The 17,998-nt window shown below is 39.6% G+C and overlaps 1 protein-coding gene across 4 annotated transcripts in view; it reads left to right on the forward strand.

Moving 5' to 3' along the window:
* Positions 1 to 23: 23 nt before the first annotated feature.
* The window catches only part of cbfb (core-binding factor subunit beta), a 42,799-nt gene continuing 24,824 nt past the window's right edge, over positions 24 to 17,998 (forward strand). For 2 of the 4 annotated variants that reach the window (XM_034879167.1, XM_034879168.1), the window contains exons 1-3: positions 24 to 464; positions 934 to 1,020; positions 7,713 to 7,829. In XM_034879167.1, coding sequence (XP_034735058.1) covers positions 387 to 464; positions 934 to 1,020; positions 7,713 to 7,829 — 282 coding nt within the window. In that variant the 5' untranslated portion in view covers positions 24 to 386. The remainder of the gene's footprint in view (positions 465 to 933; positions 1,021 to 7,712; positions 7,830 to 17,998) is intronic. The other 2 variants (XM_034879170.1, XM_034879169.1) reach the window with 2 other exon arrangements.

Raw genomic sequence — 17,998 nt, forward strand, 5'->3', positions numbered from 1 at the left:
GAGAAAGAGCGAGAGAGAGAGAAAGAGAAAGAGAAAGAGAAACGATCGAATTGAGCTGGATCTATCGTGGTGGGTCCCTCAATAAGAGCCATTTGGAGCCAGAGGCGACCCGGAGCGCGCAGGAGCCGCAGTCAGAGGCAGACCATCAGTCAGAATCACATAGCCCAGCCGCAGAGAGCACATTGCTCCACACACACACATATACACACACATATACACACACACACGCGAAAAGACACAGACACGGAAGAGAAGTGAGTGAAAGAAAGAAAGAGAGGCAGAGTGAGAGACGATCGGCGAGACGAACAGTTGAAGTTTGACTGTGCGGGATAAGAAAGAAAAAGGCTGAAAAGTGCAACCCAAGAGGCCGGGAAGTGTTGGTCAAGATGCCGCGGGTAGTCCCGGACCAGAGGAGCAAGTTTGAGAATGAGGAGTTTTTCCGCAAGTTGAGCAGGGAGTGTGAGGTGAGTGTGCTGGGTTCCTACACACTCTGACTGACTGGGTCCATTCTGTTAGACGGCGGAAATAAAGTCACAAGCAGAGGCTCGTTAGAAGAGCATGCTGATTTATTGTAAGCTTCATTGTGCTAAATTACTTCTGTGGTAGAAAAAAATCCGCAGTTAAATAAAATCCCCAAATGAATGATTCAAAAGGTGCACATGTGTACATTACGCTGTTTAAGGCTACTTGTGGAATAGCCCATCTCTGGTCTCCTGGAAGTAGTATTTGCTTATCAGCCTAGTGTTTTTTTGTTGAATAGATTCCGTTTGCATTTTTGGATAAAAAACAGAGACAAATTCACGTGCCTGATCTTTAAATTACATCCGCCGTTCAATGTCAAACAGTGTTTAAAAAAACAAAAAAAACAAATCAAACCCCACTCTCAGATGTAGCCTACCTGGTTTTAAGGTTTATGTTTTCTTCTCATTGTAGATTAAATATACTGGGTTCAGGGACCGACCTCATGAAGAGAGACAAGCTCGCTTCCAGAACGCCTGCAGGGACGGACGGTCAGAAATAGTGAGTACAAAACTAATTGTATTCTTATTTTTTTGTCTTTTCCTTGAAAAGCAAGATGTGAGTAGCCTATAGTGTTTTTTTGCTAAGAAAATCTATCTATCTATCTATCTATCTATCTATCTATCTATCTATCTATCTATCTATCTATCTATCTATCTATCTGTCTATCTGTCTGTCTGTCTGTAACATGTAGACCTATTTTGATGTATGAAACAACACACCGGCTGGTCAATTTAGTTTCAAGCTCCTGAATGAAACCTAAAAAACAAATTAAGTAGCAAGCATTAATCTCAAGGCTGTCTCCATTTTAAAAGACAGATAAACTGCTATTATGAGAACACTGAGATCAGTTTAATTTGTGCAGAAGTGCAACGTAGCTATTTGTGTGTGTGTCTATATATGTGTGTGTGTGTGTGTGTGTGTGTGTTTGTGTGAGTGTGTATGCGTGTGAAATAATGTTTCCCTACAAAGGGAAGTAGACGTGCTATCAGACATGCGGACCCAACAGGCTTAGCTTCTCTCACAGGCTCATGACTTCTTCCCTCTATATCCTGCAGCTGCAGTCATCATGGCCTCAGCTTTGTTTGGTAGAAGCACACATTACCGCATGTGATTATCACACAGGCACCTCATGGTTCCAACGCTGTTAGGGCTGTAATTTGGGGCCTAAAGTTCCTCACCTAAAGTTAATATCACCTGGCGTTTCTAATGTGGGATACATACAGTAAACATGTGGGCTGGGGAATGAGGAGACAGAAAGATAGAAATACATGTACTGTATGTCTAATAATGCAATTACGCATTGCTGTGAATATAAAAAAGAGATTTAATCTTTTTTTGGAGCTGAAACATTTTCATCAATTTGGATCTATTTTGATAATTGATGAATCACTTATGTCCTTTTGTTCAGCTTTTTAATTGTGAGCCTTTGCTGCTTTTTTGACTAATTTGATAGTAAATATCTTGAGGACTGTTGGTCTAACCAAACAACCGGGTTTTAGGAGATTTGGACAGGAATGTTTTACTAGGTTATTAGGACCAAACAATTATGGAGGAAATAACCAGTAGATGAATCGATGTTGAAAATATAAATGAATTGTAGAGCCCTATTTTTTGTCCATGCATTTGTCTTGACATCGGCAGTGTTTCTCTCTATTGTTACTGACGATCAGCCAGCGGATAGATAGTTTGTGGCATTAGAGTCTCCCTCCATTTCCAAAGCACACTTTCTCTAGCCGTGTCTTCAAATGCATCTGGTCAGATCTCCAAATTTTAGTTGGATGCTTTACAAAAGCAAATGGGCTTATGTGAGCTATTTTGTCTCATTAAACGATAACCTTGTCGCAAACTGCTAGAATAAATGTATGTCCATTACAAGTAAAAGTCCTGCATTCAAACTGGACTTAAACCATAAAAGTAGTTCCGACTTTGCAGGCGAAACGGTCTCGGTCAGAAGTGTATTGTTGTATAGTATTTTTATAGACACTTCCGGATTATTAATAAGCATGCACATGTTAGCAGCATCTTTACATTGTAGGCGGTTTACTTTACCTATTTTCTTACCATGCATTGTTTTAATGACCATTATGGGTTTCACAATCTTAATTTTCAAAATAGTACTCCCCTATTCATAAAGGACATACATGTCACTCACTCATCTAATCTTAATTCTTTACTGTCTTCACTTCCTTTAAGTGCCACTGAACCAATATGACCTTTTTGTTTTCTTTCAAAATAACTGCGTGTAGCATTTGTGATGAGCACTTTGTGACTTTGAAGCAAGTCAGGACACATTCATGTTCTCATTATGTAATTACTGTATGCTTTCTGTGTGAAGTCTGTTTACAACTGGTGAAGTTAGGTGGAAAGCCTTAAAGCTGCAGACGCAAACACACACCAACACAAACATAGGGCAACTTCTGCTGTCTTAGTCATCCTCAAGGTATTTTTCACAAACATGCTGTCATCATCGCGGGGCGGGGGGGGGGGTTCATCTAGTTTTACCATCTTTTTGTGTGACACGATGCGTCTGTCTGTCTGTCCTCACTGTATTTATAATCCTCCTCTGTGAAAATTGATGGCCACGGTTTTAATGGTCTGACAGCAGCTGTGACATCGTGCTGCTGATTTATCTATCGGCCAGACGCCTCTCAAGACCTCCTGCTATTTTCATGGTCCGTGTGAACAACTTTTCTGACACAATGAGACACAAACGCGCCGTCAAGGACCACTTTTTATAGATGAGACAGAGCGAAAACAAACAAACTGTGGGCAATTTATTAGGATGATACTGGATTATGGGATGTTTAAAGTCTCCCTCCACTCAAAAAAGTGTTTTGTTTAATTATCACTATCGCTTAGATATTTGATCTTCACTGTGCAGAATGGTGTATGTGAAGAGTTTGACACTACAAGACTGTTTTTTACATGCATCTGCTGAAGAGGGAAAGTTTCTCTGTGCTCAACTTCAGTTGGAGTTTAAAGGACCCATATTATGAAAAAAATCCCTTTTTTACTTTGGGGTGTTATTTCGTGTCCCTGGTGCTTCCAAACACACACAGACTTGGAAAAAAGCTAGTGAGACACAGGTTTCTGAATGTCCTCTGCCTTCAGTCTCCGGGTGATCTGTTCAAAATCTGCTTTCTACGTCACTAGCCAAGATAAGGTGGCTAACCGTAGTACATGCTAGCGCTAGCATGTTAGCTCGTTCTCAATTGCAAAGAGTTATCTAGCTAATGTGATCTTACCTAGCTACTGCGCGTGTGTGACTCCCAACAAAGATAGTCTAAATGTGAGATGGCTCACTCTGTAGCTAAAACAGAAACCCAAACCCACAGGGTGCAAACAGGAGCTGCAGCATTTTGCAGCACAACAAAAATATGGTGTTTTTTGAAAATGAAACCATATAAACCTATTCTGGTACAACCTCAAAATATAATTATGAACCTGAAAATGAGCATAATATGGGTGCTTTAAGATGTGTATGACATCACAACTAGTGTGCTCCACACTAGTTGTGATGTCATACACAAGGTTCAATATACAATTTACACAGGTCTGATGTGGAAAGTCTCCAGTGCATAAACACTGAGAATGGACTTTTCAGTTGAATAGGATTTTTTTGTTCAGGGAAAGAGAAGAAAAACGTGGAGGCAATTGAATTCATTTGTGGGAAAAAATACAAATGATGATCATTATCCCCCGGTTCTATCTGTTGTCAAAATGTTTTCAGTCCAGACGGACTCTAATAAAGTGTCAAATATGTAACTCCCACATCAAAAAGTTTTTTTTTTATCCATGTAATGCAAACAATTTGTACAAGTTTAGATCAAATTGTTATTTACAGAAGAAGCTGGTTAAGTAAACAAATAAAAGGCCATTTAAAGCGGGTAGAAAATAAAAGACAAAGCCTTTATACTGAAATTTTAGGTCAATATGTCTCAGCTGTCTAAATATTTTCTTTTTATGGTTTAGTCTTCATAGTTTAATTCTTTTTTTGGGGTAGCAAATTCTTTTTTGAAGAAAAATAGAATTTACCTTTACTTTGCTCGTTAACAGATAGTGACAGAATGTCACACGTTTAGGGAAAAAGAAAAAAAACAGCATGCAGCACATGTCTAGATGCAATGCATGCTCACCGTTCACTTTGCATCAAAATTACATTTTCTTTTACAATATACATGTCATGTAAAAATGCAATTTGGCAGCTGAGCTGTGTATTTCAAGAGTTTCAAAACACGCACGCACGCACGCACACACACACACACACACACACAGATGTGTGTTGCTGGACTCACAGGGTGACTCTAAACTGTTCAGGATTGATCTGATAAATGGGACAATTATTCAAAGTAAATTAACTTCAGCTCAGCTCATTAGAGATGAGTCACTTTCTCAAACACTATTGATTTTCATGCTGCCCCCTCTCCTCTCCCATCTCTGTCTTTCTCTCTGTCTGTTGACCTCCTTTTATTTCATTTCCTTTGCTCTGTTCATCTTCGTCTTTTTCTATTTCTTACTTCCATTCCCGCCCTCTCTCTGTCTGACTTTCTTTACATTCAGCACTCTGCCTTTACCACCAGCATCCTGTTTCCCTTCATTTTTCTTCCTCATTCTTAGTTCCACTCCTTTTTCTCTTCTCCCTTTCCCTTTTGTCTCTCCATTTCCCTCCATCTTTCTCCTCTCTCTGCCTCCCATTCCCTTTTTTTTTCTTCCCGCAGTAGTAGGCAGCAAATGAGTATCAGATGTTTGAAATCCAATACTTCAAATACAGCAGAAATGATGACTCGGGTGTTCTTTAAACTCTCGTTTCTCTCATTGTGCCTGTGTGTATGCATCCATGTGTGCAGACATTTTTCTCTCTGTGTATTCATGTGCACACTTAGTCAATTTAGCCTTTCTCTTTCCTTTATTTCCATCTCTTCCACTCCCTGTTCTCTCCTTCTTCTCTTTCATTCAGTTTTTCTCACTCATTCTCTCACTCACTGATGAGGGACAGATTTGACAGGGTGCATAATTCATATGCTTCTAGCTCAGTTGCAGGCCCTAATGCCATTAGTATTGATCTGTCTCAGCAAACACAACACACACACACACACACACACACACACACACACACACATGTGTGTGTGTGTGTGTGTGTGTGTGTTTATCTTGATAGGAATGTCTCCCATTACAGCAAGAAGCCATTTTACAGAAATCAAAAAATGAGGAGAGCTACAGTATGATGTGATTATGTTTGTGTGTGTGTGTGTGTGTGTGTGTGTGTGTGTGTGTCTGTGGGTGTGTGTAATAGTGAGTGTGTTTGTGTGTGTGTGTGTGTGTGTTAAGAGCAGGCCATTGGTTCACTTTGTGCTTTTGTTCTGAGAAGAAACAGAGATAGACAGAGCACAGACGGGGTAAAGAACGTGAAAAATAACAACTCAGAGGCATTCTTTCGATCAAACAAAAACTTCAGGCTACAGCTGTATTTATTCATAGTTTAATTGATTAGTTAGCAACTATCAATGTAATCACCAACTATTTATGTTTAAAGCACAATTCCGTTCGCAAAATGAATAAAGGGTTAATGCGCGTACCGAGTCGACTGTTCTCTGGGAATGTTTTCATGCTAATCAAATGTGTCTCTAGCTTGAAACAAGATAACGCAAACCGCTGGTTGGCTACGCTAACACTAGTCTTCACTGGTAGAGTAAAAATAAATTGAGATTTTATAAAACTAACAAGGCTCAAAGTAACACCACACTTCCACGGTAGCATAATGAAATGTAAACCGAAGCATGGAGAACTTTGTAAGTGTACAGACAGTTTATCAAAAACATAGTTTATGAAGATATAACTATTAGTGTATACAGGCCGGCGCCATCTTGGAAAAACCATGACCAGTTAAACCACCAACACCGTGCAACCACTAACACCCAATTTGCTATAGTGCTTAACAAGCGTTATTTAATTTTGCCCAGTTGTGGCCTGTTGAGGGGTGATAAATATCAAAAGTTCCAAAACATCTATGTTGTTATGTGTATTGATCCACTACACACATCTACACATACATGGCATTTGATTGGAGGCTAGTCTCACTTTGTCCCACAGCAACAACTGCTTTCTGAAGTGACTAGTTACTTTTATAGTTTGTAACTGATTATCTAATTTAGCTACTTTTTGGAAGAAGTAACTAGTAACTCCAACTAATTACTTTTGAAAAGTAACTTGCCCAACACTGGTCAATACCCACCAGGTCTGGATTACGCTGGAAATTAGGGGTAACAAAGCTTAAGTAGGGCATTTGTGGTTTTGACTGTTTTCCCAAGATGCCGCCTGACATTATAAAAGAAAGGTAAACATTCAAAATAATTCTGCTGTTGAATTTCAAGAAACCTCTGAAAAAGGTGATGGACTGCATGCACGCACTTAAAAACAGAATTTCAAAATCTCAAACTTGGATAGAAATAGGCTTGAACCTGCATTACTGTAAGTGGATATTAAAGAGGCACTCAAAAATTTACTTTTATTAATTTCAGACACAATGATAAACGAATCACTGCTACTATTTTGACATGTAAAAGTTCTAGGGTATCGTTTTGCTATTTGTAAAATGTAATACGAGAGTGCCATTGGTGGGTCTGAAACCAATGAATCACACTACTCTGGAGCTTTATACGTTGCCGTAAGTCTCTTTTAACTCATTAGTTTGGTTTTCCAACTGTATGTAGACTGTGTTTGAATCTCACAGCTCTCATCAGCAACCATGCTGCCGTATAAAACCAGTAACAGCCGTTTCCTGTGAAGAGGCTCAGACAAGCAATTCTTCACTACCTCCCCAAAATGAAATGGCAAGAGCGGAAATAAAAGCAGCTCAAAAGACTTAGCATATATTTTACTCAGGAGTTGGTGGAGATCAAAACATAGCTAAAAATCTTGTGATTTGTGTAATGCTCTGTGTCTGACTGGGTGTGCAATTATTTACTAACACATGTATTAGCCTTAACAATTTCAATGACCGACGGGGAGTATCAAGGCTGTGTTTTTGAATATATATTGGAATCTCTCCGCCCCCTAACCATATAAAAATCACTTAATGCAGCTTTGCCTTTAATTTCTCAAAACTTGTCCTGATGTTATGTTCTCTCTCTCTCTCTCTCTCTCTCTCTCTCTCTCTCTCTCTCTCTCTCTCTCTCTCTCTCTCTTTCCAGGCCTTTGTAGCTACAGGTACCAACCTCTCTCTCCAGTTCTTTCCAGCCAACCTGCACGGAGATCAGAGGCAGGTCCCTGCAAGGGAGTATGTCGACTTTGAAAGAGAGACAGGAAAGGTAGGACAAGTCAAAGATATCCACAAGCATGCGCACACACACAAACACACAGTTACACAGAAAAAAATGACATTTTCTAACTTGATTTTTTGCCTCGCCATATATCATTGTTTTGTGTGTGTGTGTGTGTGTGTGTGTGTGTGTGTGTGTTGATCTTGATAGGAATGTCTCCCATTAAGGCAAGAAGCCATTTTACAGATACCCAAAAGCATGCGTGCACACACATGCACACGGGCACACGCACACACACACAAACACACACACACATTGAAAGATATTTTTCTGTTGTCTGATTAGCCCATCAAACAGCTGTTGACAAAATGTCCTAATTAAAATCTAATCTATTTAAATCTAAACTAATCTATCAGATTTGCCATTTATACCATTCTTTTAGTCATACAGTATGTGATTCAAAACACTTTGTTGACACGCATGACAATATGAAAACTTCACAGAAAAAATGGCTTTTTGAAAAACTCATACATCTCTGTTTGCTCTTTGGCTTTCAGTTCCTCTTTTATTTCATGAAATGAAAATGACCATCTAGAAACGCACACAGCAACACAAACATTGTGTAAATTTATAAATGCCAATGTTGAGTTTCATTTTCCTGACCATGTCAGGCTATTTAGGTTGTGTGCGTTGTAGGGGTGTGAATGGTTGGGCACAATTTGACTCAGAGAGCTGCAGTGGGATTATAAAACCATTATCGATGCATTAACATTCATATTTCCATACATGATATATTTTCCTCACTGTGTGACTACTTGCTTAAAAAAGGGTATTTGTAATGATCTATAATTAAAATAAACCAATGAATTTAATTCCATTATCTTTTATAAAAGTAGTAGTGGTAACAAATGGAAGAGTTATGTCAACTGGAAGGTTACATCCGCCAACATATTTCCCATCATTGCAAAGAAGTGCAGTGACGTACATGTTTCACGTCCATTACGTTTCACCATCCAATTTGCTCAGCCCAGTGTTGTTTCAAGAGGCTCTCTTTCAGTGGGGTTGGTTCAGCTGTAAGGAAAGCACAGCCCGGTCTTGGAAAAATCTTTCAGGGGAATATAATGTTGAGAATTGGGCATTCAAATCACTGATTGTTGAGTTTTCTGCATCAAGACATAGTCTTTCAAGAGTAAGATCTTTTTTCACCCCTAGTACATTGAAATATAACATGTACATCCCTTGTTCAAGCTGACAACTCTTGAAAGAATATACATTGATTTGTGTGTCAGGTTGTACACAGGTCCACAAATGACAGGGATCAGTTTTCATGAGCTCCCTGTGTTCAGAAGTGTGGCCCAAACGACATTCCGCCACCTACAATTAAAAGTAAATGTATCTAAATGGTTTCATACCTCAGTGTTTTCAGGTTGTTAACAACAAATGTCTATTCCGTTCAGTGTTTCCCCTATTCACGCTCACCAGAGCCCCTTTGTGAGTTCATGAACAAGTCAACTGTTCAAGACTTATTCCTGAACTAAGTCTGAAATAATAGCAGTTGCGTACAATCTAAACTGGTTAAGGCAGGTAAAGCTCATGTAGCCTACGGGGTAGTAACCAACAAGGTAACATGGTTCAGATCCGGTGTTTTCTGCTGAGCTAGACAGAGAATGTTGGGTAAATAGATCAGTGATGTTGTTCTTCATTGGTCACTGTTAGCTGGAAGGGAATGTAGCCCTGGTGTGTTTTATGTGGAGTGACTGCGTCGGACTCCGTTTAAAAAAATCAGCAACGGGTCTATTTCACCCTGTGTTCTCTGATTATTTTTGCATGCGGTTAACACATCAGTCATAATTTTGTTTTAATGAAAACTCCTGGCCTTTTCTCCTGCTGTTTTTCGCCACTGTTGTGGAAGAAGGAAATAACATGAGTAGCATGTGAACGAGCTTTAAATGTGAGTTTTCTTTAATTGCTGTGTAGTGGATAAAGCCTCTTAAGTAGTTAGACATATTAAAGTTAAACAACTTAAGAGCTCAGAAGATGTTATTCTGCTGCTGTTGTCAAGGTAAGATCCACTGTACAGTGCAGTGGTGCTGCTGTTGTTGTGTTTATGTGGATGTTAATTGTCTCCCCTGGCGACTAGCCTGGACTTTGTTTGTGTGTGTTGTGTGTGTGTGTGTGGGTGTGAATGTGAGTGTGTCAGAGGGCCCTCCACGGACACTGGCTAGCTGAAATGAATGCCGGCTGGCAGGTCATTAAAAATGCATTCTGGGGAATCGATGGACCTCCATGCCCCAAGGCTGACGGACTAATCTCACACTGTTAATTATTTAACACAAGTGCCATGTTGTCTGTGTGTGTGTGTGTGTGTGTGTGTGTGTGTGTGTGATCGTGTGTGTGTGTGTGTGTGTGTGTGTGTGTGTGTGTGCTTGTGTGCCTGTGTTGATGGACGTTTTGCAGAAGAGTTTTCTGATATTATATTTGTGGCAGACTAAAAAATACATATGCATGACAGTTTATATGTGTGTGTGTGTGTGTGTGTGTGTGTAAAATGATACCTTCTTCTTTGTCACCTCAACGGTGCTCACAGATCTATGAAGTTTTAATAAGGCTAGGAGTCGTCAATGTAAAGCAGTTTCACAGTGGTACTGACGGAACTGAAGCTGAGCGCTCACACACGTACACTGCGCACACACACACACACACACACACACACACACACACACACACATCTGAGGATCCAGATAAAGGTGCTGACAGTCTGCTCTTTTCATCCATATTCAAAATAGGTCATTATATAGCTGCATAGCGACTCACAATAAGTTACTCCAGACCTGAAATGCTCTTTTCATGCAGCTCCAACAAAAGGCACAAGTATAAGGTTTCAGTCTCTACTTTTATGTGATGTTCATTTATATTCTACTTGTATAAAAAAAAGAACAGGCGAGCACAGAATGTGGTTTCTTGAGTGTAATGTACAGTGAAAGTGTTTTTTCTTTAGAACACAGTTCAACTTCACTCAAATGTTCCAATGCAGAGCCTTTACTGTAATTGTGTACTGAGTGTACATTGCACATTTCTGCAGTGTTTTTCTACCAGCATTCCAGATTTAATTTCATACATCACAAACACAAAGAAACACACACACACACACACACACACACACACACACACACATAGACACACACACCCCACCCCCGAGAATGCTTGACCTCCCTGTAGAATACATCTGTCAGGCCATGGCAGAGATCTTGTGTACGTTGCAACTTCTTCTCTTAATTACGGTCACAGCTAAACTACACACAGACACAAACACACACACACACACATACACACACAAATGCCTGATACTTGGTGATGGTTAGTAGTTTTTTTTTGCTTCCCAAACGTTCCGTAGACCCAGAAACAGTATTTTAAAAAAAAATCCTTTTTGAGTTTGCTGTAATCTTTCGATTATGTATTTTATGTCAGACTTACTCTTTACACTATAAAACAGAAGTGAAGAAAGAGAATAATGGACAACAGCAATACAAAGTAACATGTGAACAGCGGGGCAAAAAGTAATGATCAAGTTTGCTGTCTTCAGTCACCGTGAACCAGGGAAAAAATCTAACAAGAGTAGAAAAGGATGAGATAGAAGCTCATGAAATATGATTCAGACTGAGGTACCAGGTAACAGTTTCCGCCCCTGCTTTATTTTCATTACTTTACCTTACATATTTTCTTTTGCTCAGCTTCCTTTTTTTTCCTGTCTTTGTTATTCTTGTGACATTTAATATGAGTATCCACACTCCTGTTTCCTCCCTCCTCTCTTTCTGTTCCTTATGTTTTTTGTATACATCCTTGTGCCCAACGTAGATCCCCAACTCCCTCCTTTTATCCTCCCCTCCTTCACTCGCTGCTGTCCACCCTTCATCCGCTCTCCCCCTCCATTCCTCCCTTTCTCCCACCTTGATTTCCAAATACAGATGGTGCCAAACCAAAAGGATAGCACAGCCAGGTTAAACTTGGCAACTGAATGTGTGTGTGTGTGTGTGCGTGTGGGTGTGCGTGTGCGTGTGCGTGTGTGTGTGCAAGCGTGCGTGTGTTTGAAAGCCAAAGAGAGAAAGAATAGAAGTACAGACTCTTAGTGTTGTTGCAGGCTAATCGGAGCCAGCTGTGGATGAGGTTAATTTTAGCGTTAGCTGCTAACTTGCTAGCAAGCATGAACCCAGTCCTATAAAATGAATTATAGCACTGTTTACCAGTAACTTTTTGGCAACAGACGGATATAGTTTGCGCACCTAAATGTAAACACTGCAATATACTGCGACTTTGAATTTACAGACATATGAATTATGATCTTTTTTAAAGGATGCAAGATTTTAAAAATTCTATTTTCTTATAAATTGGATATGTTGTCTGGTTTATTTCATATCTTGCGGGCGCGATAAAACATGCTCACGAGCAAGTTATATAATTTCACTTAACAGATGTTATTCTTTATGCACCAATTCAACAATCCAGAGTTATACAGGCAGCTGCAAGCATCAAACAAAACATAGGGAGAGGGAAAGAATGTGACCTGCGTGTATAAAACTAAGCAGCACGCGCACAGAGCAGCCACCATGTGCCACAGTGTGTCTGCTCTGTGAGCGCTGGTAAACTCTGCTCGCAAAGGAGATTTCTGCTTGCCCAAATAAAACTGACTTTTGACAGTAAACCAAGGAGGCACTGGTCCTCATATGATTGGTCACTTTTAAGGCGATCTCACCCCCACACACATCCTTAGTTTGCCTTGATTGACACCTATCCTTCAGGATGCCCAATTTGGTGTACTGGCCGAAGAACAGTTTTTCTGTCTTTATTAACGATGAAGCGCAAATAAAGGAATGTATAAGTTTCTCTGGTCTGTATGTTGTTGGCACATGGCCGATGCTTTTGAAATGTCTGTAATCCTTGCCTTTAGTGTGTGTGTGTGTGTGTGTGTGTGTGTGTGTGTGTGTGTGTGTGTGCGTGCGTGCAAAAATGTAATGCATGCAGTTAACCTGGGATGCTGCACTAGATTTGTCACATTTGATAAACAGTAGCAGGTAGCAGTCTTTCTTTTATTTGTGGTTTCAGAGTAAATATTGGAGATGTATTTGGAATATGGAGACAGCTTAGAGCCCAAAAGGACGCAGTGTTGGCTAATTTTGTCCTGAACAGGTTAGCTTTAGGGTAATTTATTACGGCTACAAGAGACGGGCATTTTATGTAATTTCAATATTCGTGTACTCACATTGAATTTTATAACATAGAGTACCCGAGTTGGTTACTTGCAAAAACAATTGGGACATAGCCACTAAAGTGATCCTGGGTGGTCCTGGCTAATGTGCCATGCTAACCGAGCTAACCCTGCTAACTGCTAACGTTCCCGGAGGACCAGGCCAGCGGGCCACTGCTGTTTACAACATGTAGCCCGTTCAGCGGTCTTAGCCGACAACGGTGAGTTGTTTTAGGCCAAGAGCGGGGAAATTGGGAAGAGAACACCGTGAGTTTGCTGTGTGTTTAGCTATTGTTGCTGTAATTCTAAGCCAATAAAATGTGTTCAGTTGGATCATGGATGAAGAGGACAGCAAGGTAGTGTTAATATTAGCGGCTCCTACTGTAGCTAATTCTAAGCTGAGGAAGTGTGTCTATCCGGTGGTACGGAGCTCTGCATGAGCACAGGCTTCTATGACTGTCAGCATAGCTAGCATCTAACGTTAGCTACTCCGCTGGGAAGTAATGTCTGGCTTCGTGAGACAAGCGTCTAGCAACATTGTTGTGGACGCTCTGGTTTCAGCCTGGCGCAACAACAGCATTTTGAATTTGTACCGCAGTAACTGTTTTAAACACTAGCTGTCAGTCTTACATATTGCACCTCTAGTTTCAAATGTAAATAAAGGCATCAATGAATAAATCATTATCCTCAATACAAAAGGTTCCTTTATCATTCCTTAAACCAAGACAGCCAAACTGCAAAGACATCTTGGCAAAGGAGAGCATACTCTGAAAGAGTGATGGTCACTCAGTAGGTAATATTGTCCAGCTCAAATTGTATGTTTAGGCAGATGAATAGTATTGATGTCCGCCATGACACACACTATGCTTTCTTAATGTACGTACACACCAGCCAACCACACATACACAAAGGAAGCTTCTAAAGAATAAAGGATATACAACAGCCAAATTATCAAGAACTGTTGTACAACAAGTGAAAAAAGACGAAGAAAATATGCTACAAACCTCAAAGGTCATCTAATCTCTCCTCTCTGCCTGGCCACACACCTAATATCCTTCCCTTCAATGCAATGAGTGAAAATATTTTGATATGACAAAGCCCCCCCCACAACAATCTGCTGTGACATCCTCACCTGTCACCTGTTTGTTTTTGTTTTTTCAAAATTGTGAGGACATTGTATTCTTCCCCTAATGCCTTTGTCTATTAATCGGAAAACTTTACTTTCATCACTATCCCAATACTTTTTCACAAAAGTGTCAGGGTGAAGAGGCCTCCACACAGCCACTTTTCTGTCCCCAAATAATGTTTAGGTCATGGACACTTAGAACAGTTTGAGATTGGGTTCAGAAACTGTTTGCCGGCAGAAAGTCATATCTGAGGATGTGACTTTAGATGAAGTTGAAACCACAGGATTTACTCTGCAAGTTTCACTGTTAAAGGTTGTGTATGTGTGTATGTGTGTGAGCGCGTGCGTGTGTGTGTGTGCACTACTACTGCATGCTGAAGAGACAGTGGCGCCAGACTGATTGCTGAGCCTTACACACACATATCCACACACAAAATAACACACAAACACATGAACAGTAAACAAAATCTAGAAACAGAGAAAAAGAGTGAATGATGCAGAAATAGACAGATGACAGAGATTAGTGGTTGTGTGTGTGTGTGTGTGTGTGCTTGAACACAAAACCCAGGACAGAAAAAACATATGTAGAGCTTCATTCATTCTCAAACCATTTCCTGTATGTGCATGAACACAGCCTTTTACAGCAACCTAGAAATTGTGTACACATATTAATGTTCCTCTCAGAAGTAACTGTAATAAATTTGATAATTTGGATAACTTTCCATCTCTGGAACTCCAACATCTGATCAAAATACCTGCACAAGTAACGACATTCCCATCAGTCTTGGCTGTACCATTTAGCTATTGTTAGCATGCTAACGCCCATTCAAAGAATGCTCCATCAGCAACCCCTTGAGGTCCGTGGATAGATTTGGTAAAATATCATATTTTTCATTTAAAATCCAAAACAGTGTTTACTCAAACTGTCTGCCAGCAACTCGCAGCCTTATAGTGAGGTGCATAGAAGTGTTGTTTTCAATAATAAATAAACACATTTGTAAATTTAAACATTAGGCTTTTATTGGAATTTTTTTTTTTTTTCCTGTGTTCAGTAAAAAATATGTAGGTATTATCCCAAAAATGTACTTAAAGGATTACAAGTAAAAGTACTCAATGGAGTAATATCCTCACATTTTAGAAACTGGAAATTATCTAAACAGTTCTGTTAATCAACTTAGTCTTTAATCATCAATTCATTTCAGCTGGACTTGTAGGCCCTTATAGAATCATTTAATTAGTTTTTATGTGTTTATGTGTTTATTTGTTCAAATAAATCTTAATTTTTAAAGTAACTACAGCTGTCAGATCAATGTAGTGGAGTCAAAAGTACAATGTTTCTCTCCAAAATGTAGTGCATGTACTTAAGTACAATACTTAAGTACATTTTTGGTCATTGGGTCAATGATAAGCTGCACCATCTGTTCTTATTAAACTGACAACAGAGCATGACAGAGTGAGCTATTTGTAAAAACTATCATTTCATTTGGCTGTACTTTGTAATACGCTATAGATGTGAGAGGCCTACTGTTTCTGGGCATATTTTGGCAGTTAACTTGTCTGTGAGTTTTTTTTATTGGGTAAGTGGTCCTTGGTCTGATAAAGTTCCGGGAAACACTGTTCTAGATTTGTATGTATTTGATTAGGATGATGCACATTAATCAACATTTCTGTAAATGTGCCAGTGTAAGCCAGACATCGAATTTTAACTGCAGCTAATTTTAACTGTAGTGTAGCTAAATGTAGTCCTAGTTTCCTAGCTTACATGTCTTTATGGTGGGAGGAAACCAGAGTACCCAGTGAAAACCCACACAAACACGGGGAGAACATGCAAACTCCACACAGAAAGGCCAAACTCTTCAGTACCTACTTGCTGTGAGGCAGAAGTGTTAACCCTTAGCCATTGTGCTGCTTAAATAAAGTTAGTGAACATTTTACCTGCTAAGTGACCGTTTGGTATATATGGAATGGACCACCAGAGGAAAATAGGGGAGGGTCATGTCTTTTTTTTTACGAATGCAAAACGTATGAAAACATAGCGGACCAGATGCAAGCTTTAATTTTAAAATGACATAGCTCTTGGAAAGTACGCATGACAGCACACAGCCGGGACGGCATGAGAGGGGAGGTCTCCAGGCTGCAGCCACACAGGACTCAAATATCCTTTCACAGTGATTATTTGGGAAATTGCTTAAACAACAGCTTTTTCATGTCATTTGAGAAGATTTGAGTGGTAGCATGCACACTCCCAAATTGACGCTCGTCTGAGAAATGGAGTTTGGGATAATGTTCAGCTTCGGCAACTGAAGAAGCCTAGTGACAAGTCCATAGCAACCAGTTCATGTGTTAAAATGGTTACCACTCTTTGTTGAATGATCTCACTGTTTTATTGTTTTATTTCATGTAAATACTAGTTCACTAGTAACTTAGAATTTGAAGTAATGCAGTAATGCAGGAAGTGTGCAATTAGTTTCCATGCTTATTGTGTTTCCACAACAATATTAGTGAGTAAATCTATTGAAATTGACACTATAACAGTGGAGTGTGATGTGTAAGATGAGAAGGCAGAGGCTAGTCATGGATGTCATGGCTTTAAAAAAAATGGCAATCTGCACATCTTTGCCAAGCACAAAGCAGAACAGAAGACAACAATAAATTGCCTTTGTTCCCAATCATTTTGGAGGGTCATAAACAAATGTATTATTGGCAAAGTGAGAGTCAAGTCTTCTTCGACTAAAGACCCCAAAACTCCTCTGGTAACCCCTTAAATAAATAAGTCCCTAAAGTCCCTAAACATCAATATTTTGCATTGCAATTGTGAGCATGTTATTAGCATTTAGCTTAAAGCACAGCTGTGTCTAAGAAGTCCGCTTGCAAAGCCTTTTAATGCTACAAGAGGTCACGCCCTTAACTTTTATTTGCTACTTCCTCTATGGTCATGAAAACTCCATCCCACATTACATACCATTATTGTCCTAAAAGTTGATAAAAGTTGTTCAAGATTAATAGGAGTCAATAGAAAATGTTGGCACTATGGACACGGTGTTGGTGAACTGTGTAAATAATATTTTGAACCTGCAGCTCTACACCTGGAAGAAATCTCCTTTAGCTGTACAGTAAAAGTCTGGACAGTCATTGATAAAACAGAAATATATATACATTATAGTTGAATATTTATACATATATATATATGTGGTTCATCCATCTGCCACATAATAAAACGTATTGTAATCATTTGTTAACCCCTTTTTTGATACATTAAACAGTTGTACGGGATGATTGTTTGTAGAAGGTGGGCACTTCCAAGGCAACCAATAGACCAAAATTGTACTGTGTAATAGGTGCAAGATGTTCTGGTTTATATACTTTAGCAGATTATGATGTGGTGACAGTCTAGATCCTCCCGCAGCCGTAGCACCAGTCCAGTCTTTGGAAAGCACCACGTTCAGACTGTGTTTGAACATGCCAACTGTCTACATAACTGTTGAGCAGTGTATTCAAGTCTGGGTATTTGTCCTTTGGTCTTTGAAGTGTTCTGGTTTCAGGGTACAGAAAGAGATACATTAAGAGATTTCTTATTCTTCGTGTCATCATGATGCTGACATTTTTAAACTTTGTTAGATTTTATCTTCCAGGCACAGTTTCGATTTATTCTGTCAATACATCTGGTTAAATATACTCGCAGTCTGCAACCCCAATTTCTTTGGTAATTTTTGCCAGATGATGTGATATCTTTCTCTCCCTTTCTCTCTCTCTCTCTCTCTCTCTCTACACACCCACACACACAAAAACACGCACACATACACACACACACACACACACACACACACACACACACACACACACACACAC

The sequence above is a fragment of the Etheostoma cragini genome, chromosome 8 (assembly GCF_013103735.1).
Source record: "Etheostoma cragini isolate CJK2018 chromosome 8, CSU_Ecrag_1.0, whole genome shotgun sequence".
NCBI lineage: Eukaryota > Metazoa > Chordata > Actinopteri > Perciformes > Percidae > Etheostoma > Etheostoma cragini.